Genomic DNA, 22907 nt, shown 5'->3' on the forward strand with positions numbered 1-22907 from the left:
TTTGCCGCGGTTAGATTCATGGAATAAAGGTAGGGGGAACAAAAAAAAACAACAAATTGAAATGATACTATTTGATGTCACGGAATATAATGTTGGTGAATAAAGCAGGTATTTAAGGTGTGATTTCAATGAACTAGTGCATTTTTTACAATGTTTTTGGAAAAGATTGCGGCATATTCACATGTTGATTTCAAAGGCCTGAAGCAAATATCGGTAGATTATGTATGAGTATTATAAGTGCAAATGTTGTGTCGCTAAGAATAAAAAAACAATTCATTTGTCCCCCCTAGGCTTATGTTTTTGTACGACACTACTACAAAGCTCAAAATATTGTGATTTGTTTTTCTCTTCTGCGCCAGGATACGAAGGTCAGCAAGACTTTATAAACAAGCCATCTTTTATTGAGAATTGTTCCCAATTACAATTCTGATTGGTCTCTTGTGGACCTGTGATGTTTGTCACCATCAAAGCACTTTGATGAATGATAGAAAAGTGTCCTTAACGTGAAGCCTAACTTGAGTGCTGCGTGTATGTATGAGTATTTTATACACTTAAAACAGCTGGAGGTATCGTACATCTGGTGCAGTATCTCAAGTTAGGACTCACCTCTTTACAGTGAAATAAATGAGTTATCAGCCCCCTTTACCTTCCCCGAAAGGCTACTTCCATATCCAAGTGCAATTAAAAAAAAAAATTTTTTTTAATCATATTTCAAGTGGACTTTTTCTGCTTCTTCTTTTCGGCCTCTTCCTCTTTTTCCTTCTCGATCTCAGCCACCAGAGACTCTATCTCCTTGGACTCGAGGATCTGAGAACAGCCAACAGACACTCACGATGAGCTTGCAGGGAACTCGAATCGAACGCACAAGTGAATCGACGTGAATGGAGATCACCTTCAGTGGTTGATTTCGTCTGATAACAGCCAGTTCGATATTTTTCCCTCCCGATTGGACCACCTGTTGAATGGATACAAAATGAGAGTGCAGACAATGAGTGGATGGATGGATGGAAGCAATGAGGTCAAAGGTGGTGGTGGTTCGAGCAAATTGGAGCAATAGAGCAACGCGGGTCTTTTTGGAATGCGTGTGTGTATTTTTTATTTATTTTTTAAATAAAACAACCGAAAGATACTCTTCTTTTTCTTGGGAAATTCTTATTTATTAAGATGTACCTATAGACTGCTGCTATTACCTAACACCAGAATTAAAGTGGGCCCAAGGTATCTTGCTCACATCCCCTTTTACAGCTGATTGATGGTGGACACTTAATTAACAATGAATCACTTTCTTGTTAGCGTTTCATGAGGGCGTTCCACCACGCCACATTTGTCAAAGTATGTGTTGAATGACCTTGAAGAAGAAAAAAAAAAAAGGGCTTTCTGTAAACTGTCCCCACGAAGTTTAAACCACGGAATCGTCCGTGTCTTGCTATGGTGGAATACACACAATCATCTCTGCAAACCCCTCCCGACCAAATTCTATGAACACGAAGTTAAGATGCCTGTGAAAGACTATCCTGGGCAATTATCCTATTGTGTCGGGTAGGTTAAGAGAGTTTTTTTCCCCTTCTTAATTCAATGGTCAGAGGGCAACAATTTGAACGTTAAAAGGTCAAGTGTGAAGAGATTTCAGAAAATCCCAAATGAAGTATTTTCAAGCCACAAGTAATTAAACAAAATACATTCAAGAAAGCATTTCGTAAATTTGACAAAGTAACCATTTTCCCGAAGTGAGATCCTGATGAGCGACAAACCTGAAAGTGTGATGTCACCTCAAGGACAAAAATAGTGGGCCTCACTGTGGAAAGTGTACAAAGCCAGTCAGAAATTCTGAAAGCGTTGTTTCAAACCTATCTGAGGGGCTCCGGGTGTTTGAAGAGTTGGAGAAAGAGAAGGTTCTTGGTAAGATGTATATGATAGACCAAACATGTACGAGCCAGATGCTCAGGATGCGGAATATGTGGTGTGCCCGAACAGCGGGACATGGAGTGGAGACGACACCCATCGGGATTGGAAGAATGGTAGCCCGTACAGGCTGAGATTAGCAGCCTAGCGTGATTGTTTGCGATTCGATGCTGTGCCGTGCTGTAAATTGTGCACGGTGGGATGAGCTACTTGGTTTGTGGATTCCCGCGAGCACTGAGAGCACACGTCATAGTGGGTTGGCGTCCTACATCGTCACTGCTAAGGTAGTTCTGTTAGATTGTCGGCCACTGCGCACATTATATCGGCAGCATTGTGAGTTGCAAACCATGAGCGAGGAGTCCATCCATGTACCCATATAATGCGTTCATCCAGGAATACATCCATGTACACGCATATTTTGAATCGAATGTTTTCATAAACAACAGCCAGAGTTGTACGTTGATTGTCATGCCTACTTTTTGCAAATTGTTAATCATAAGCAAAACGGTTGCGAAAACAGAGGTTGTCGATGTGCTTGTAGCAAAGAACGCTCGTCGACACCGCCGTGAAATTCATTCATTTTTGGGAGAATGACACGGCATTTTTGCGAATTTTCCAGTCCATTTACATGCCCGACTTTTTTCTTTTGGCCAATCAAACAACTGTTTGCCTGAATGTAAACAGCGCATCGCCACACAGCACCGAGGCATTTTGACGAATAACTCGAAAACAATTGGAAAGCGCAGTTGACGGGGCAATCAACAATGCAATGTAATGGCTGACTGGCGTGTCGGCATTCTGTAAATGACGTCACTAGCCGGAGATTGTTGAACAAAAGCATTTTCGTTGCTCAACACGTCACTATGAGTCCAACTATGAACATGGGTGGGGTTCATTAAAACAAAAAAACAACCAAAAAAAAAAACAACAACAACTAATGAAAGCATGCGTAAATAGTTTTAGCTCCAACTATTACTTAAAAGATGTTTGGATAAAGTTCACTTCACACTTCACCATTAAACCTGCCCAATATTTGAAGGCAAATCCTTGCATGTGCGGATAATGCCAAGTTCTTGGACTACCCTGGTATGACATAAAATTTAAAAATAAGAAGCGAGCTGAAGCTAACTCCAGTATTGGGCACAAAAAGAGGAGCAACTGGTGGTGTTGAATATTTGCATAACGGGTCTCACAAGTCATTCCCCACAATGAAAATGACAAAGACCGCATCCACAATGTAGTTACCGGGTAAGTTAACAGCATAGTTTCTACTCCTTTCGCAACTTATCTGTCCACTTCTTTGTATTTACCTGCAGTCTGGATCTCCAGTGGCACCATACTAACTCCCACAGGTCAAATTTAGTACTACAACGCATATCTGGTTTTGTTGGTCCAAATGTAGTTGTGTGTCCGTAGTGGTCATCTCATCTAGCCCAAATAACATTTTTTTTCCCTCATCATGTGTTGGGTCTCTTACATGTTGAAACAATTTTTAAGGTGTTAAAAATCCCTACCGTACCAAGAATTACTCCACGATGGAAAGTCCAATCAGTTGTTGTATTTAAAGAGTGTTCTTCTTAAAGAGCACATGAAACCCACCTCGAGCAAAGCTTTGATTGCCAACTTGATCGCTTCATTGTCTCCAGCGATGGCTTCGTCTGTGTAGTTCTTCTCCAGAAACTCCCTGACAGTTTTGGCACTACGGCCAATCGCGTTCGCCTAACAGGATATGGAAGATGGCGCTCACATGTCACATTTGGACACGTGCAGCATGGATAGTACAAGACCAAAGACCAAAGTAAGTCACCTTCCAGGCATGGTAGGTTCCCGACGGATCAGTCTGATACAGCCTTGGAGTTCCATCGTAGTCAAAGCCAACAATCAAAGCAGAGATGCCGAATGGCCTGCGACCGTTGCTTTGAGTGTAACGCTAAAATGTTTCAAACATTTCAGTATAAACATTTCGAATGACATGGATGCGACCAGTCGGCCACCAATTTATTGAATGACAACAAAAGGTGCACCTGTTTCAAGGTGGCTATGTAACGCGTTATGTATTCCACAGTGACAGGATCCTCCACAGTCAACCGGTGGCTCTGGCACTCAACACGTGCTCTGTTTATCACGATACGAGCGTCCGCTGTCAGCCCTGAAAAACGTCAGTGAAAAGGAATTAGGAACCCAACAAGAGAGTAATGACATTTTATCACTTGCATGCATGCATGTCTTATTCAGAAATGTAATTAGTGACTCACCTGCAAATGCCATGCAAACATGCTCGTCGAGGGCGCATATCTTGCGGACAGTTCTCTCCTCCTGCAACTTTGCTACAGATTTCTTCTCAACTCCGAGGACGACGATATCTTTGCCCCTGATTCCCACCTATTTCACACACAGAAAAGAGCAACATAATGCAGGGGCTTGCTCCATTGGGTATTGGGTGGGGAGGGGGTAATCTAAAGGACATATAATAGCAACAAATCTCGCGAAACAGATAAAGTTGTGGTCACAAATGAAAACCACGCAACGGAATGAATCAGCAATTACGAAACCCCAAAGTAGCGAGAGAATATTGCATATCAAAAAAAAAAAAGACTTGGTTGTAATTGGAGCCCAAATACAAACAAAAGTATTTTTTGTGTCTACATGCACTTAAAACATTTAAAAGCTATGGATTTTTGGGACAATCAAATTTGACTCACCTAAACCAGGTGACAAGACTACCAGTTTGCACTTTTTTTAATTAATACAATTCGACAAGAGTATTCTGCTCCTGTTTATCAAATTGATCTTAACTTGGAAAACTAAAAGCTCTTTGAGCATGACACAGCGACCAAATGCTAACCAATAACACTTCTTAAAGTATGGTTTCCAGCAAAACACGCGCCTAGAACGTATTCCCCAAAAACTTAAGCCACAATGACTGCATAATAATATTCGTAGCGCGGACTATAATGAACTGTGAGCTTCAGCACTAGAGAAGCACGTTAGCTACAAGCTAACTAGCTAGCGTTGGCTTTAGCTTTTTTTAGTTTCATTTCCCAACTGACCGCCGTAGAGCCTTTCTTTACAGCTTCTTGCGCGTACTCCACTTGAAAGAGATGGCCATCCGGGGAGAAGACGGTGATAGCTCTATCGTATCTTGCTGCCATAGCCTTGCAAGACGCGTACAATAAAAAGAAGAAAAGAGAGACTTTAGCCAAATGATTCAGCTAGTTTTTAGCCGCAAGTCACTGAATCGAACGCTGCCGCTTGTTGAGAACAGCGCATGCGTATGAACTCTGAGCTCGGAAGCCACTACTACGAAAATGGTTAACTTGTTAAACTCGTTCATTTCATAAAAAAAACGAAATATTATATATATATATTCAATTTAAATATTTAAAATATGAATGCTTCTGAAGTGTCGGTTATAACTGAACAAAAATGTTCAAAAACAATATTTCTGTTTTCATTTCCTGTGGCCTCCGGACTGTTGCAATACACGTAACATAGGGGTTAAATGAGTTTGATTGTGAAAATATATCCCTTCTTATACCAATATACTACTTATATTTACATTAATATGGTTTATAAAGAGGAATTAAACATGATACGAGTCACCGTAGACATATTATGACATAAACACTTTTAAAACAGATTTTCAAATCAGTTGCATCCCCCCCCCCAAAACGGACGAGTGCATTACAGCATTGCGTCTTATTCTATTCCATCAAATGAGTTTGGTTGTACAGATTTGCTAAGTGTGCGCGCGACTTTTAGCGTTTTATGATCTCGGTCATTTAATTCAGCTCAAGTATCACCATGTCGGTGGCGTTCGCACCTCACAGACAGCGTGGCAAGGGTGATATCACCCCCGCCGGAATACAGAAGGTAATTTATCATTTTGAATGCGTCGCAGAATGGAGGCTGTGCTATTTGAGACGATGCTAGCCTCTAGTGCTATCGTTGTCCATCCGACTCCGACTGGCTACGGACGGATTGGGTACAATGATGCGAATCCCGGTGGGGTGAATGTGAACCCGCTATATGCGGACTCTAAAACACCTCCACGGTCATTTGGAGTTTTGTTTTCGACTGAGCTTCAGTTTCAGTTTCAGTGTTGTGTTCGTTCATTTTTAGCAAGCTAGCGAGGCGCTTCTTTTGTTAGCACCAAACGCACGTTTTATTAAACGCCCCTTTTTAGTACCGCAGTCAAGACAGTCATTTAGAATTGTATGGAAAAAAACCCGCACAGTCGATAACTCTTGCATGTCTGCTCGCTTTTGCAGCTACTTGATGAAAATAACCATTTGATTCAGAGTATTATGGACTTCCAGAGCAAAGGCAAAACAACAGAGTGTTCACAGTGAGTTGTCGTGATCCATTGTTATCATTGAGCTTTTTAAAAAAAATTAAATAAATGAACTGTTAACTGTTATAACCCACTGCACTTTGACAGGTATCAACAAATACTGCACAGAAATCTAGTGTACCTGGCCACAATAGCAGACTCTAATCAGAACATGCAGTCTCTTCTCCCAGCAGTAAGTATCCACCCGTTTTGGGATGTTTTTAAGGTGATGATGACCTCACTCCCTTGTTTTCTTTATGTGAATGAATAGCTGTTTGGTTTTATTATGTGTGTGTGCGTGTGCGTGTGCGTGTGCGTGTGTGTGTGTGTGTGTGTGTGTGTGTAATCAAAGTGGTGTCTAAATCACAGGTGTCAAACTCAGGTCCTCGAGGGCCACTCTCCTGCATGTTTTAGATGTTTCCCTTCTCCAACACACCGATTCAAATGGTCAGGATCATTATATGGCTCCTGCAGAGCTAGCTATGTGTTGGAGCATGTCCACATCTGTTCCTTGAATGCCGAAACACGCAGGATAGTGGCCCTCGAGGACCAGACTTTCACACCTTTGATCAAAATGTGATTGATGTCTGTGTGAAGGGTCATTTTTCTACATGTGCCCTACAATTGGCTAGCAACCAGTGTAGAGTGTATTCCGCTTCTCGCCCAAAAGTCAGGTGGGATAGGGTCCAGCTGACCCGCGACTCGAATGAAAAATAAATCACAGAACAAATCTCTCTCATTCCAACACAAATTTGGATTATGTCTTCTCCGTAAGAAAGGGACTGGCATAAACAAAAGAGCCCCTTTAACTATCATATGGTTAAAAAATGCAACATATCTTGTGGTAGCCTCAACTTTTTCATGGTACTTTGACAGTGACTCTCCCAAAACTAACCGGTTTCTAATGATTGTCTTGTCCCAAGTCAGGTGGGATAGGTCCAGCTCGCTTGTGACGTTAATGAAGACAAGTGCTATTGAAATGTGTTCTGCTGTAAACTACAAGCTCAAAAATGCAATGTGTTCATTTTTTTTCCTCGTGATTTGTCAGAGCGTTGCTTCCGCCCGCCTGCCCAATTCATTTATGTTTTACGTCAGGGGTGCCCAAACTTTTTGGACCGAAGATCTACTTTTCGATCAACTAACCTCCCGGGATCTACCCTTACCGGCATGCACGCACACACACACACACACACACACAGACACACACACGCCATGATGAGAAACAGCCTGAAACTGAGGCATGCGATGCACTTTTGCAGCCTGTTAACTATCGTAGCTCACATGTACTGTTTTAAAGTGCTTCCCTGGGCCCTCCTAGATTCCTATTCTTTGCCCGTGCCCTTGGTGAGTTGTACACGAAGCAAACTCTGAATGAGAATAATGTCGATAAAAGATAGAGCGCAACAGCCCTGATCACAAGATGCAATTGCAGACTGCTGAGCGTTAACAACCTCCGGTGACGTAATCACGTGCCACCGTAAATTTAGATTTACCTGCTTTATTTAATTTTTAAAATATTTTTTGGTGAAAATGAGACTGATAGGATGATTAGGGTGCAGCATACATTAACACAAAAAAAATATTTCTAACATGTACAAAGACACACAAATGGTTGTTTGTTATTTTTGTCCTCGACACTCCTCTGATCTACTTGGGACCTATCTTAGATCTACCGGTAGATCAGGATCGACGTAATGGGCACCCCTGTTTTACGTGCATTTGCAGCCACCCACTCAGAACATGACCATGGGCCCTGGTGGGATGAACCAAAGCGGAGGTCCGCCTCAGCCCAGTCACGGTCACAACATGCCCTCCGAGGGTATGGTGGGCTGCGGCCCGCCTGCCCCGCACATGCAGAACCAGATGAACGGACAGATGCCTGGTAAGTGGCCTTTCCCTCCATCTTGTGCTGTTTTTCCCCCTCCCTGTTCCCCTTCAGTTCTTCTCACTTGGGTTGCTTAGCAACAGTGGAGACCTGCGCGGGAGGTTGTGCCACTGAAGGATGATGTCACCTGTTTGTCTTAGACCTTAACTCTTTCTCTTATCGTGATCTAAATCCTCTCATTCCAAAGTGCCTACTGATGTATTGACATTTCTCTTCTTTTATGTAATGTATTTTTTTATGGGCCTTTTTGCTGAGAAAAAAAAGAAGCCTTCAGGCTTATTCACATGAATACGGTGTATATGTCTTTTTTTTAACCTCCTGGCATCCATTTTATTTTGTTTTGGCATTTGTCCACGTGTAAACTATTTTAAATCACGAAAAAAATGGAGTTAACCCCAGTTCAGTTTGAATGTGAATGTGCTTTGCCGCCTTATTAGGATTACTAATTGTGCGTATTGTTTTTGAATTATTATTCATATATCATTTATATCTTTATTCGCTGCAGAACATGCCCAGTAATCATTGTACTGTAAATTAAATTTTGTGCAATTTAGGGCTGCAATCAGAGATCATTTTAATAATTGCTTAATCTATTGATTTTTTTGGTCCATTAATTGAATTAAAAAATGATTTCCATCCTTTTTTTTCTTTTCTTTTTTCAAAAACAGGACATAATTCCAAATTGAGTGTACAGAAACATGAGTTCTTATTCGCCTACTAATTTGGGCCGTAAGATGTCAGAAAATAGGCAAAAATCATTGTTTTCAAAGTAATACCAATTCTTTTATTTCGATTGGACACAAAGATAATCAATCAGCTTTCATGGAGGACAAGAGACATCGAAAACTATTGCTAAGAAGCTGGAATTCTGAGCGTTTGAACAATTTTTAGTTCAACAAGCTCTCTAACCAATCGATTGGTTGATTCACAGAAATACTTATCAATTAATTTGCTCATCGATTAATCTTTGCAAGTGGTTAGCGTGTCTGAATCCACCACCTTGAATGAAAATCCGATGTGTGCAATAAAGTGTATTCTATATAAATCTCTTCAGAGGCCATCATGAGTTATCTGCATTGTAAATGTCGTTTATGCCCAGGGCCCAATCACATGCCTATGCAGGGCCCCGGTCCAGGCCCTAACCAGCCCCCGAACATGCCCGCCGGCTCTATGAACATGCCACCGAGTAACCACGGCACGATGGGCGGCTACAACCACGCTGTCCCTTCGTCGCAGGGCATGCCAGCGCAAAGCCAGATGAACATGACGCAGGGCCAGCCCATGGGCAACTACGGGCCGCGACCCAGTATGAACATGCAGCCCAATCAAGGTAAACGCACGCACTTTGATGTTCATCTCCCGCTGCTGTGCTCTTGAGGTTTCTGTCCGATCTGCTTCAGGCCCCATGATGCACCAGCAGCCTCCCTCCCAGCAGTACAACATGCCTCCGGGTGGGGGCGGCCAGCACTACCAAGGCCAGCAGAACCCAATGGGTATGATGGGCCAGGTTAACCAGGGCAATCACGTCATGGGGCAGAGGCCGATGCCTCCGTATAGACCGCCTCAGCAAGGTATCCCAGTTCCTGCGTGTGTGTGCGTCTGTGTGGAAGCTGTACTTGTGGATTTTCCTCTTCCCTTTCCCTAACCCACTTTCCTGCACTTCTTACTCTCATTTCTCCCCATGCACCGCCACACGAGTCGCTCACAAACACCTTCAGGATCCGGGACGCAATACAATTTCAGAGTAGTGGTCCGAAAGCCAAATGCCAACACCTTCCCTCTTCAACCTCACACATCCGGTCCAACAGCACCTTGAATCTACCGTACTTGTGTGTCTGTTGTGTATGTGTATGTAGGACCCCCTCAGCAGTACCCAGGGCAGGAAGACTACTATGGGGACCAGTACAGTCACGCAGGACAGGGAGCCTCGGAAGGTAGGAGAAATCCCTCCAGTCAGACCAGCACTTGTGTTAACACACAAATGATGCAATGAGACTGTGTGATTCAAAAGGCCCCCCTCATAAACACACTCATCCCAGTTTCTTTATTAATTTCTGGGGGGGAAAAAGTGACCGTGGCCCAAGACATGATATCATCGCTTTCCAAATTGTGTACACCATCCCCCAAGGATCAGCAGTCTATTCAATCATCAGATTTTTTTTCCCGCCATACTTGCTTGTGCTTGCGAAGCACAGCCACACATGGATACTGAACAGCTTTAACCTCTTTACTTTCTTTATTCATTTAACATTTACTTTGTGTGCACCCCCCGCCCCCTCACCTTCCTTCCACTAACAACACTCTTTCTCTCAGATTTTTCATACGTAACACAAAACATTTCCTCTGAAAATAAGGACAGCAATATTTTTCCTCTTACCGTGAACAGAGTGTTGACTTACCATTGCTGGACACTTTCTTAGGTACACCGGTGCATTCTCGTGAATTGTCTCCAGAAGTGTATTAATTTAACAGTACAATAAACACATACATATGTACAATAGTTCTTTATATTTTCATATTCATCTGTGATTGATAAGGCGAAGCATGGCGAGCCTGTGTTGCCGAACTGAACGTGTGCAGTCCATAGCTGCAGCCAAGTGCCCTATCTCTTGTCCGTATACATTCTTCGTGTTACGATATACATTAGTTACCATAGCCTCGGCAATTCGCTTCTTCCTTGACAATCGTACCATGTTGTTTGTGGTTCCAAAAACAAAGAACAACTACAAAAAAACGGTATAGTATATGTGGCGCCTTAAAACTGTTTCCTGATATTGCATTATTCCCCATTGTAGAGATGTTTTTTTTGTCTGTGTGTGTGTGTGTTGCCGATCACTGACTATACCTAAAACGGCTCTGGAATGCTCTGCACTGTTACCAATGTCTTGCATTTGATGGGTGTATTGACCCAGTTGTATCCTTACTCACACCACTTGAAGGTAATGCCCAGTATGGTCAACAGCAAGAAGCCTATCAGCAAGGCCCCCCACAGCAGCAGGGTTACCCTCCTCAGCAGCAGTACCCTAGTCAGCAGGCCTACCCGCCGCAGCAGCAGGGCTATGGTGAGTTTGAATATTTTACCTTGAGACCGTGACAACAATAGTCGGTTTTAAACAACTCCAGATTATAATCCCTTTTGTTTTGAGTTTAAACTCTAGTTTCACTTGAAATAAATCGTCATGACACCAGTAACATGATTATATTTTTCTCCCAGAATACACATTGACATCTACCCTCATCTGAAGTTGAGTGAATAAACAGGCCCCGCAGCTATTTTCGAAAACTTGATTTTGTCATCAGTGCGTCTGTAAAATCCATTTCAGCATAAGGGTTGACATGGAGTTGTGAAAACATGGTTACATAGGCGCAGTACATAATAGCTTTGGAGGAGACGTTTCGTGTTAGATTTCATCCATTTTCTGATCCGCTTATCCTCACGAGGGTCGCGGGGGGTGCTGGAGCCCATCCCAGCCGTCTTCGAGCAGTCGGCGGGGGACACCCTGAACCGGTTGCCAGACAATCGCAGGGCACACAGAGACGAACAACCATCCACGCTCACACTCACACCTAGGGACAATTTGGAGTGTTCAATCAGCCTGCCGTGCATGTTTTCGGATTGTGGGAGGAAACCGGAGTACCCGGAGAAAACCCACGCAGGCCCGCGGAGAACATGCAAACTCCACACAGGAAGGCCAGAGCTGGAATTGAACCTACTTCTGCACTGTGAGGTCGACGCACTAAGCACTGGACCACCGGGCCGCCCGTGTGTTACATTTGTTTTCACGAATTAATATGGTTCGTGGCTTTGACATACTTAATTCAAAAAAGATTAACAGCACATTTAACTTCCAATTGTCACAGTCAAGTAACGACAGCTCTGTAGCTATATTTAGTGACAGTATTGCTTATCCTCCAACACCACCAGTGATGCTTTTGTCTCCCCTGCCCCTCCCCCCCAAAACAATCTAGCAATTTTTACTGGTATTTTTAAAGATTAGTCCTCCCTGTCCACACTGTCAATGAAAGGCGCCTGCGGGAAGCCACCACAGGCTAGTTTAGCACTATCCCCTAAAAAAAAACAAGCGCCCATAAGGCTGTTTCTTAATACAAAAAAAAAAAGTCTGGAAGATCAAGTGAAAGAGTAACTTTAAAACGAGCTCACTTGGAATGAAGTGTAACCACAATTATGTTGCTCTTCATGCGAGTATGGGAGGGAGACTTTCTCTCTCTCCCTCATCCCATTTTCCTCCAGAACTTTCCATCCCTCAACCTGAGTGTAGGCCAAAGCTGAAGTTAGTAATGAGCTTGCAGCAAGGCAAAGCTTGTGAGGGAAGAACCATCTGCTACACATGCTTACGCGCGCGCGCACACACACACACACACACACACGCTTCTCCCTCGCCCTCACTAGGTTATGCTGAGCAGCGTAAGGCATGACAAGCACCTAATGATGCTGCGTGGGCCTCGTTTGACTTGAGACCCAGTAAGGCTTTGCTTAGTTCCACACATCCTGGCAAGTTTCACCAAATACAAAGTTTTTTTTCTGTTTGACTCTATTCCCACCTCCTCATGGTTTAAATTGTTTTTTTTTGTTTTTACAATAAAGCCTGCTTCTCTAATGAAGACCAACATCATTTCCTTGAATGTCTCCCTCCATAAGGGAACTACTGTGTGGCCCCAACCTAAATCGCTCAAGGCAAAACGTGGTCTGAACAAATGAGTTTGATTTTGCATCGTCCTTTGGTTGTCATCCATCATCTTTTCATGGCATCCAGTTAATGGTTGGAAAGATATTCCCGAGAGTGCGACCAACTCTAGTAATTATTTTTTTCTTTTTTTGCCTGACTGAAAATTCACAGTGAAGTAGTTCATGACCGTATTTCCTCTTGTCGTGTTCTCGAAGCTTCACACCACCACTAAACTTTTTGGAAAGTCTCGTTTGACCACAAGAGGAAAAAACTGGAGCTTTTTGGCGAGTCACATCAGCTCCTTGTATGCACACGCAATAAGATAACATCGAAAAGGCTCGTTTCTTTTCTGAGGATGCTTTGCTAAATCCAGCACAAGGTGTTCTTGAATCTGCGCTGGGCACAACAAAATCTTAAAACTATCTGGTCAGAAACCGTAGTTTGCCACTCAGCCCAGATTCATCATTCCTTCATTCTTTTAACAAAATTTTCATTTTAGTCCCTTCTCAGAATGCCCCGGGACAGTACCCCAACTACCCCCAGGGGCAGGGACAACAGTACGGTGGCTATCGCCCCCCTCAGCCCGGACCCCCGCAAGGCCAGCAGCAGCGCCCTTACGGCTACGACCAGGTGAGTATACGCCCCGGCACTGTGAACAGTGAGATTCTATAAAGTGCCAACTGCACACATGGCCGTAGTTTGTCACTCATTTTTGACTCAATGGTGTGTATTTTGTGCATGCTCTCATCGTATTTGCGCTTACTTGTGTATGTCGCTATTGCCATTCCTTTTTTAACCTCGGTTGTGTATTCTGGCTAATGTGGCATGCCCCCTTCAGGGAAAAAAAAATATGAAGGCTTCTTCCATAGGTTTGCTGCTATAACTGCCGTGGTTCTTCTTGCCCTGTAATATCCTGTGGTCTCGAATGTTGGGGACCAGAGCTACACTTTGACATATTTATCTTTGAATATTCAGGGGCACATGAGGAAATAAAGGCCCGGGGATTTGAACCCCCTGACTAGCTCTATAAGAAGCAAAGGTAAATGGTTGCTGTGAAGACCTCAACGTCCAATCTAGATGTTTTGAACACCTAGCCTCAATTTTGCATTTTATGTTTTCCTTCTGTCTCTTTTCTTTCCTTTATTTTCTTCTCCTCTTTCTTTTGTAAGGTGAAAAGATTGCCATTTGTGTTCCTTTTTAACACTGTTGGTTAGCCAGGGGTCGAATTTATAAGCAATTGAAGTCAGGAAACACAACATGCTTTGCCAAGACTCAAAACACATACATTCTGTTTGTGTCTTTTACTTAATATTTGCAACAAAAAAAATGTGTGTCGTTCTTTGGATTGAAGTCACACCATTAAATTAAACACACTTCGACCCCTGTTTAGAAATACATTAGCTACCACTTCCTTGCCCTGAATCTGTATCACTGAACAGAACCATCCTCGAGTACAGTGTTTCTCAAATTTGTTCACATTAAAAAAAACAAAAACAGATCAAACAATTTACACTCCTGATATACAAAATCAGTAGCCCTGTTTACTAATCCAGCAGTTTACTGTGGACTAGTTCAAGTTGAAAGGCTGAACAGAAGAACAATTTGGATCTAAACGTCCCGAAAACCATGCATGAAAGCCGGATGTTTTCCGCAATCTCAAGTACAACTAACCATAATGGACTGAATGGAGCGCTCATACATCAACGGGTGTTAGGGCCACACTGCAAAGCAAAGAAACAAAATACCATACTGCAAAAATAAAGCTGTAAATTTACTAGGATAAAAGGCATAATTCATTAGATTTTTTTTGTGACTTATTACAAGATAAAATTCTATTTTGTGGGAAAGCGGGAGAATATTCTGAGAATCGTCATGATTTTACAATGCCAACCAAAATATGGGTGAAATGAAGTTTTTTGTTATACTTTATAATACTGTAAGTTTCAGGGAAAAAAATGAAATACATGGGCATCATATTTTTGAAGCCATTGTGTAAACTGCCGACATTCAAGAGAGCTCTCGGATTCAAGTCTCAGATGGATGCGTGCTCTCTGCCGGAATACGAAATTTAAGTTCTGACTTTTTTTTTCTTGCTGAGAATAGCTCTTGTAACATCAACAATTAAAAAAAAAAGCATTCTTTTGTTGAACCCCACCTCGTCTTTTTTTAATTTAAATAACAGTTTTGGGGGGAAAATCCATTATGCCATTTTATTGAGAGAAAAAAAACCCTCTCTTAAATATTGTGAAGGATATTTGTACTGAAATATCTGAATACGTGAAACTTATTTTTATTTCAGAAAACATTTTTCAAAAAAACAACTTGTAACTTTATTTTCAAACAAGTTTTTTTCTATCTACTTATTTAAAAAAATCTTAAAATTCTACTGTGAATAAAATTCTCCTTTTAATAGAAAAAAATTAAACCGAAAAAATTTGCCAATGTCATAGGATGAAGACTTTTTCTATAAAACCATAACAACAAAATACGACTTTTCCAGTGTGTTCCTAAGACTCCTAAGCAATGGTTTGCAGTTACTTGTCCCTTTTGCACTGACACAGCGGCACAACAGTCCGATCTGCTTCACATGTTTTCATTTATTCACGGACCCCCTCGTGGTTTCTTGGGGACCACCGGTGGACTGTGGGGCACACTTTGAGAAACACTGCTCAAGCCAATCAAGAGTCCCACTGCAAACCTCCAGTGTCTCCAGTAGTGTTTAGAGCTCGCCACTTGTGAGGATCTGCTCCCATCTGCTGGTGGATACAGGCAAACGCAGCCATATGTCATGGTGTGCAGTCTATCACAGAAGCCACAGATGTTTGTTGATAGCTCAGATGTCATTTTGTCTTGTCTTGATGTTTTATTTATATCTAAATCAGTAACTTGAGCCCTGTGACCTTTCTTCCTCCCTCACAGGGCCAGTATGGAAATTACCAGCAATGAGAAACGCCCCCCCCCCCTACAGATGATATGAGTCACAACAGCACAAACAAACTAACGAAAAAAAAATCCATTCCTCTCCCTGTTTTTGGCTCATAAACATGTCTTCTCAACTTATCCTCCTCTCCCTTTTTTTAGTTAGTTTTTGTGGTCCAGTACGTCTCAAAGCGGCAGTGCCTTAAAGATGGAGCTGCCTTATCCTTGAGCATTGCGTCGACTGTACGCCAAAATTTCATTATTTTTTTTATGATTTTATTTTTCACGGACGATTCAAAAGTAATTCTACTGTGGTTCATGCTTCGGCTCCCTGTTAATAAGAAGAAGCAATAATGTCAGCAGTAGGCGGAGGCTGTGTGTAAAAATGTAGAGGGGCACGGCGTAAAGTTTAGATAGCAGCCAAACTTCCTTGTTACACCTGCCCGTACAGGTACACGTCTATGTATGCGATGATGTAAAAAAATTATTTTATTCTTTTTTTTTTTTTTTTTAGAGGCAGATGACTTTGTATAAGACATTGGAAGCTAGTACTAAGATGTGTAAGTGTCAAGCAGTTTTTTTGGGGGGGGAGGGGGGGTGTTATCCAGCACATTGTTGTTATGACCTGAACCATTCAAACGATTTGCAATTGCTCTCTTTAAATTGTAATTAGGAGGAGAGCAAACTTGCCACAAGAACATGTTTTTATACGGAAAAGCATCTTTGCTGTACTAAATAAGCTGTGCCAACTCTAGTGGTGAAAAAAAAAATTTTTTTTTTGTTGTTGTTGTTTTTCTTTTGGGCGGGCCACAAGATGTGGTCAACAGTTTGTCGGGGTATGTAGCAGACACCGTTTTTGAACACCAAGGAAGCGCAGCAACAAAAGAAGCGAAAGGCCACACTGAAAAGAAAAAGTGTAAAATGAGACATTTCAAGAATACACTTGTAATGTTAGCATGGTCCTATTGTTACGAGAGGAGTTACAAAGTTGTCAAATTTCATCTTTAGGCTCGTAAAATTGATTTCTCATAAAATTACCGTAAATATGATTTTTAAAAAAAATATTTGTGAGTTGTTTTTTTCCTTTGTAATGCATGGTGTCAAACGAATATTTGTCGGAAGCCACATTGTAGTTGCGATCTGCTTTGCCGCAAAAATGAGAAGCTTTTCCATATATGTGATGCAAGATGATTAGAGGATGGTTCGATTTGAATATGAAATGATTCAATTCGGGTCAACTCAGAGATTCTGATTTGTTTTAAGGGCTTATGATGTAATTTATTTTATTTTTTTGTTATTTTATATGCGTTGGAGCCAATTTGTCAGTAATGTAATTGTGCGATGTCCTTCCAAGATCTACAGGACCTCTCCAATAAAATGCAATTTAATCAGTATATGATCACTTTGAGGTATATGATTATATACTTTAAAGTGAAACAATTCTTGTAATATTATAAATTTAGTTGTCCTCAAATGACTTATTTCTCGTAACGTTACAACTTCATCCCGGTCAAAGTTGTCTTAAGTACTGTATTTCGTTCTTCCGAAATGAACGCTTAATCCTCCTCTTATTTTCGTTCCTTTTGTTTGTTTTCAGTGTGGCCCTCATACTCCTTTTGCCGATTGACTGCAATTTGATGAAATCGGAGGTCCTAAAACAATATTTCTGACAATGTGTTATGGCTAACAATGCTGGAATGTTTTCCTTCATTGGAGTACGTGTCTAGGCTGTTGTGTTTTTAAAAAGTAGTGTCGTATGTGAATATTAAACGGCTGTCACATAATGTAATATAAGAAGTGAAACATAATGCTCATGTCACATTTCGGGGCTGCTCATGCAGTTTCCCGTCACTGGCTTGTTTGGTGATGTGTCCCATGTACAGCAGCGAGAGGGCAACACTGGCCTCTCATATTGGTTTTATATATATTAAATATATATATCGATTTGTGTAAATCGATATATATATAGTGCTGTTTTTAAATATTTTGCATTCCCATCCACACGGCGCTCCCATTTGTGCCATGGTAATGTAATACTGTACATTCTGACAATAAATTGGAGGAATCTTTAATCTGCTTTTGCACTCTCGTTCTTAAGTTTGACCTCGACAGCCACCGCCTGCCGTTTCTCTCGTCCAAACAAGATGGTCACTGCGACTGCTGAGGCCGTTTTGAAGCTTTTTTTTTTAATTTGTTTTCATTACATCTGCTGTCTAACATCTCTTGTCATGTCATTTTATATAAGGTAAGAACTTCTCAACTGTTTTGACATATTGCAGCATAGACACGATTGTGGTAAAATTCCCTTTTTCTGCTAATTCGACTTTAGTATTTGAATGACCCCCCCAATTTGGACTTTTCTCATCTCACTAGTCAGCAAATTGTAGTTTGATTCACGTAATATTACTTATGTGCTCTTGTGAAGTTTCTTTTAGAGTTAAGACCCTTGTCTACTCTAGTCTCGTAATGTTCTGACTTCTCACCGTACGTTTTTCCCCGATGTGGTAAAATACTTTTCTCTTTTACTTGAGCCTCATAGTATTACTTTGTACTACAGTGTTATTCTTCTGTGCTTTATGTTACACCTACTGTACATTTTGGAAACATGTTACACTTCATTTTGGAAACAAACTATCATGTTACACATAGAGCACATTTGACAATAAAGTTGTACTTGACTTTTTTTTTTTTTTTAATTTGTAACATTATTTAAAAAAGGTCAAATACATGCAATCCCCCCCCCCACATTGCAACTTTATTCTCCTAAAATTACACTTTTTTTCTGTAATGTTACAACGTATTCCGAAAATATTTTCCTAACACCCCCCCCCCCCCCGCCTCCCCTATAATGTAATACGTTTATTGTGGTCAAATTCTTTTTTCATCTTAATTTACAGCAGTTTCCTCCATTTTTCTCCTAATGTAAACTTTATTCTCCTAAAACCACATTTTTGCCTTGTTTTGACTTAGCTGGCTGAACATCTTTATTCTATTTTTCCCTCGTAGCCTTACATCTTTATTCTCCTAAAATTAACCCCCCCATCCAAAATTGCTTCCTTCTTCCATGACTTCATTCACCTACAATTACTTTATTTTCATGTTATGACATTCTTCCCCAAGAGTTGCCCCCCCCCCAAAAATCTATGCGTTCAAAATTACCCCCCCCCCCCCCATATTATCAAATGATTCCCTGAAATGATTTGATCAAGTTATTTTGTCTTCATCTCCTCACCGCTAATGGCCTGGCCCTGCTCGGCTGCATGTCTGTTGTGTCCAGATGTAGCCCCGGAATTACCTTCCTGCTCCCTCCAGAGAAGGAGAGGGACTACCTGTCACGCTGGGGGGAGTGTTGCAGATGGTACGCCAAATGTGTGTCCGATACCCAATGATTGGTGAGGGTTTTTTGGAGGGGTCGGGGGGGGGGGGGCGGTCAACTTAAAAAAATCTATCAATATTTTGAGGCCACATTTACTGCTCAGATTTTCACAGCACCTCAGTTACCACCACTTCCACCATCATCCTGCTGCTCCACAGCTGGCTGCTCCACCCTGCCCAGCTGCCACTGGCGCTACATAACCCCCCCACCCCCTGCCCGCCCGCCCGCCTGCCTCGTGGCTTGGCTGAGCTGGTGATGGTGGTAGATGCCCCCCCCCCCCCCCCCCCACTTCAATCCCAGTTCAGTCTGGCAGCTGCTGCTGCTCTCGGCTGTGCCCTCACAGACGGTGCCGGGGTTACACAAAGTCACTCCTCCTGCAACTGTCTGAGGCCGTTTGGGGACAATGAGGAGGTGCCAAGGCAACTCGATATTACGAATATATCCTGTTAATAATAACCCCAAAATGTAGCACACAAACTTCATTTTGGAGACAAGCTATCATGAGAGCCAATACATTGTATAATGTTTTTATATCATGTGTAGGTGTCTAGCTACCCTGATGCACATAACAAAAATCCCTGGATAATGGCCCAACCATAGCCCCCACCCAAAAAAAGCGCTTTATGTGGTCAGCCAATACGGCTGTCCTTTTTGAACTGGAATGAGAGAAGCGCACTTTGAGTAGCTAACCGACTAGACGCCCATTATCATTAATCTTCTCGTGTGCGTGTGTGTTTTATGAATGGCAAGCCTGCTTTATAAGGCTCAATGTTGTGTTTGATCATGTTTCCGCTTTTTTTTTTTTTTTGAGCAGCTAACCAGATAGCCCCCCTATCAGACGTGCTCTGAAACTGTCAGCACCTCGAAACCTCTGATCATTGAATCGCCCCTGGTTTCCACCTTTTTGTGCTTTCCTGACAACATGGATGTCACATGAAAATATCCCATGTTGTGAAATCCTAATTTGCCTTTAGTGAGTATGTTAACACCTCAGCTCGATGTTATCTTTGGGAGGCACACTGCTTAGTCGCTTGGAGGACATCTAAGCAGCGCATCGCCCCATTTCGCCCCGGAGTGGTGCAAAGCTCCTGCCCAATAAAACAGGCAGCATCCTCAGGGCCCCTCCCTCAAGCCTCCAGTCAGTGCTTGTTTTTACACTATTTATTTAGTGTGACACATCTCCAATTAAACTGTGGAGGCTGCTGCATTCCCCCACCCCCCATAACTACCTCTTATACCTCCCCAAAGGCTTTCTGTCACACAGAGAACGTGGCTATGAGGGGAGGCTAATGGAGGGGAAGGCACCTAGTGGGGTGGGGGTTGAGGAAAAAGTGGGAGAAGGAGTGAAAGAGAGATCACGTCTTGCCTGCCAGCTATGATCACAGTGTCAATTTCCTCCCCGCGTTGGCCCGTAGCATCCACAGAAAAGGTGCGCAGAATTATAATCTTCAAAGATAATCAGATGTTCAAATGTTGCTAGATTGCTAGATACAAATCAGATCGATGGACTGATAGGTATGTATGTATGTATTTATATATATATATATATAAAATTGTATTTTGGGCCCACAGTTTTTTTTTGGTTGAATGAACTATACTTCCTGACGAAAGTAGGACTTTAAATTAGATTCTTATACTTATTTTTATTGGCAAAGATGTTTTGATTATTTTTTAATACTTCTTTTCTGATTTTTTTTATTTTGCAGGCTGATGTGGAATTATCAAAGTGGATTAAAAAAGATGTAACTTTTTATATACAGTGTGTATATATATATATATATATATATATATAGTGGGAGCCGATTTCATGTAAACATGGACTTTTTTTTACAATTTATTTTGTCATGTTTTGATTAATGACTTATGTTTGGTGAAAATACTCAATGAGCTGCAATTTTTGATTGAGGTCCAAATTTGAATTTCTGTTTTGGTGTGCTCACATTGAAACCTTCCGTTGTATTTTGTCATCATTGGAAATAAGCATTGTCTCATTTTACTGCATTTGTGTATGAAAGGCCCTGAAGTGATATTCAGAGTGGTTCCCATGGAACCTGAAAATCAGAATCTGTGTGTGTGTACACGTGCACACCTTTGATTTCCGGAGTTCTCTGCACACGTTTTGATTTACTGCTACAGTGTGCCACAGTAATTGGATGTGACACCATTTTCTGCACTGTCCCATAGGGCTAGAACAGGAATCTGACTATTATGGCCCCAGTCATGAATATGTCACCGCCGTAGCAAACAAAAGGCCTGTGATTTTGGGATAAGACTCTTCCTTCCTTAAGCTGGCACTAATAGCAATGCCGCAAGGGTAAATGGCTTGTCTGTGCTGCAAATCGCCAAATGTATACACAGAATGATTAATTGGCATTGTCGTGTGATTAACACGTTTGCTCTCGTGGGTCAAAATGTGTCATTTTATATTATCATTACCATGTTATTTCTTTTCTCATTCTTTTAGGCTTTACAATTCACACACGGGGAATCGTATTAGGGTACTGAAAGGAGACATGCCCATCACATCCCTCTCCGCCGCCTCCTACAAGGGAAAACATTTCAGATGTTCTTTTTTTTATATTATTTTAAGGCTCTGAGACAGCATCGTGTAGGCTTCGCACACACAACTTTAGGATGGATTCCAATTTCTGGTTTTTTTTGAATGGAGAGTACTACTAATGATGTGTGTCAGAAAACCACAAAAAGATTTCTTCGAGCTGACAACCTCAACTTGTTTTGCATGCATTCCATGTTCGCCCCTTTGTTTGAATCCCATCCTTTGCCGAGGGTTTAGCCATCGAATCAAATTGGGTGTGCCGTTTTGTGTGTGTTCTCGCCTCGTAAAGACGAGTCTCCGCTTGAACTAGCAGGTACGCTGATATCAGTATTCCCACCGCCTGCATAATTGTCGTAATTTGCTTTCCCTTTGGGTAATCTGTAAACATGGCTGTTTTGATGTTTTTGGCATTCGCCATTGGCTGAGCCGTCCACCCCACCGGTGGAACCCCCCCCATGCCAGCCCAGAGTGACACAAATAGATCCGTCCGCGCAAGATGCACGTAGCTGCACATGGGCGCAATCAATACAGCCCGGTCGCCACTGGAACTGTGGCGGCATTAAAAGCACCCCACGAGCTGCTTCTCACCACGTCGGTGTTTTAGGGAAATAAAGCCATTGATTCTCCGGGGCATCTGGCGGAGCGTTAATCCGAGCCCGCAAATAAGAACGCGCTCATTTGGTCACGTCAGCCCTGCAATGTTCCCAAAAAGCCTGCCCCAGCAAGAGATAAAGAGGACGGTGCGGCCCGCTGCGTTCGGTGATGAGCAGCGCGCTACTTGACGCCTGTGTCCGAGTCGAGGAGGCGTCTGGATGCCCGGGGCTTCCATTAGAGGCCCAGGATGGTGGCGTTGGGTCGATGTGCTAAGGTTTGGTTGGGGGGTAGTCCATCTCACATCGGTGTGGTTCCTTTTCACCCCTGATGTGAAGAGCGCAGTAAACCTGAGCCACAGTAGACTGGAAGACAAAGAGGGGGAAGGACTGCTGTTCGCAGTGCCTCTTCGAGCTGTGTCTCAGTGCAGTTTAAAAACAACGCAACACATTTTTAAATCCTGACATGCTTCACCCAAAGTGTCAACTTGCAACCATTTATTATCTTTGAAAACATGCGTAGCAGGGAATAATAATTATGAGCTCCAGTAGGCTGCAATTTCAATTGGAGTGTGCATTCTAAATTGTCCGTTGTCAGTATGAGCCCAGTCCAGGGTTTACCCCGCCTTTTGCCCAAAGTCGGCAGGGATAAGCTCA

General features: G+C 42.2%; 2 protein-coding genes across 8 annotated transcripts; one reads left to right on the forward strand and one right to left on the reverse strand.

Moving 5' to 3' along the window:
* Positions 1-379: 379 nt before the first annotated feature.
* Positions 380-5173, reverse strand: psma8 (proteasome 20S subunit alpha 8). Its single transcript, XM_086129791.1, has 7 exons — positions 4953-5173; positions 4158-4284; positions 3927-4051; positions 3710-3832; positions 3502-3621; positions 893-955; positions 380-807 (listed from the first exon to the last, which is right to left on the reverse strand). The coding sequence occupies exons 1-7, from the start codon at positions 5052-5054 to the stop codon at positions 712-714; spliced, it is 756 nt and encodes a 251-aa protein (XP_085985917.1). The 5' UTR covers positions 5055-5173; the 3' UTR covers positions 380-711.
* A 448-nt stretch (positions 5174-5621) lies between these two features.
* ss18 (SS18 subunit of BAF chromatin remodeling complex) lies at positions 5622-17799 on the forward strand. Of its 7 annotated transcripts, XM_086129144.1 has the most exons (11): positions 5622-5775; positions 6174-6250; positions 6344-6428; positions 7961-8117; positions 9220-9450; positions 9521-9691; positions 9977-10054; positions 11060-11182; positions 13308-13438; positions 13784-13847; positions 15728-17799. In XM_086129144.1, exons 1-10 carry the CDS (start codon positions 5707-5709, stop codon positions 13799-13801), a joined length of 1140 nt encoding a protein of 379 aa, XP_085985270.1. In that variant the 5' UTR covers positions 5622-5706; the 3' UTR covers positions 13802-13847; positions 15728-17799. The 7 variants fall into 7 exon arrangements, 6 of the variants coding, with proteins under 6 accessions (XP_085985270.1, XP_085985269.1, XP_085985268.1 ...); XR_015102839.1 differs by having other exon boundaries at positions 13308-13847; XM_086129143.1 differs by having other exon boundaries at positions 13784-17799.
* Positions 17800-22907: the final 5108 nt, after the last annotated feature.

The sequence above is a fragment of the Hippocampus guttulatus genome, chromosome 14 (assembly GCF_054856545.1).
Source record: "Hippocampus guttulatus isolate MCC_2025c chromosome 14, RoL_Hgut_1.0, whole genome shotgun sequence".
Classification (NCBI taxonomy): Eukaryota; Metazoa; Chordata; class Actinopteri; order Syngnathiformes; family Syngnathidae; genus Hippocampus; species Hippocampus guttulatus.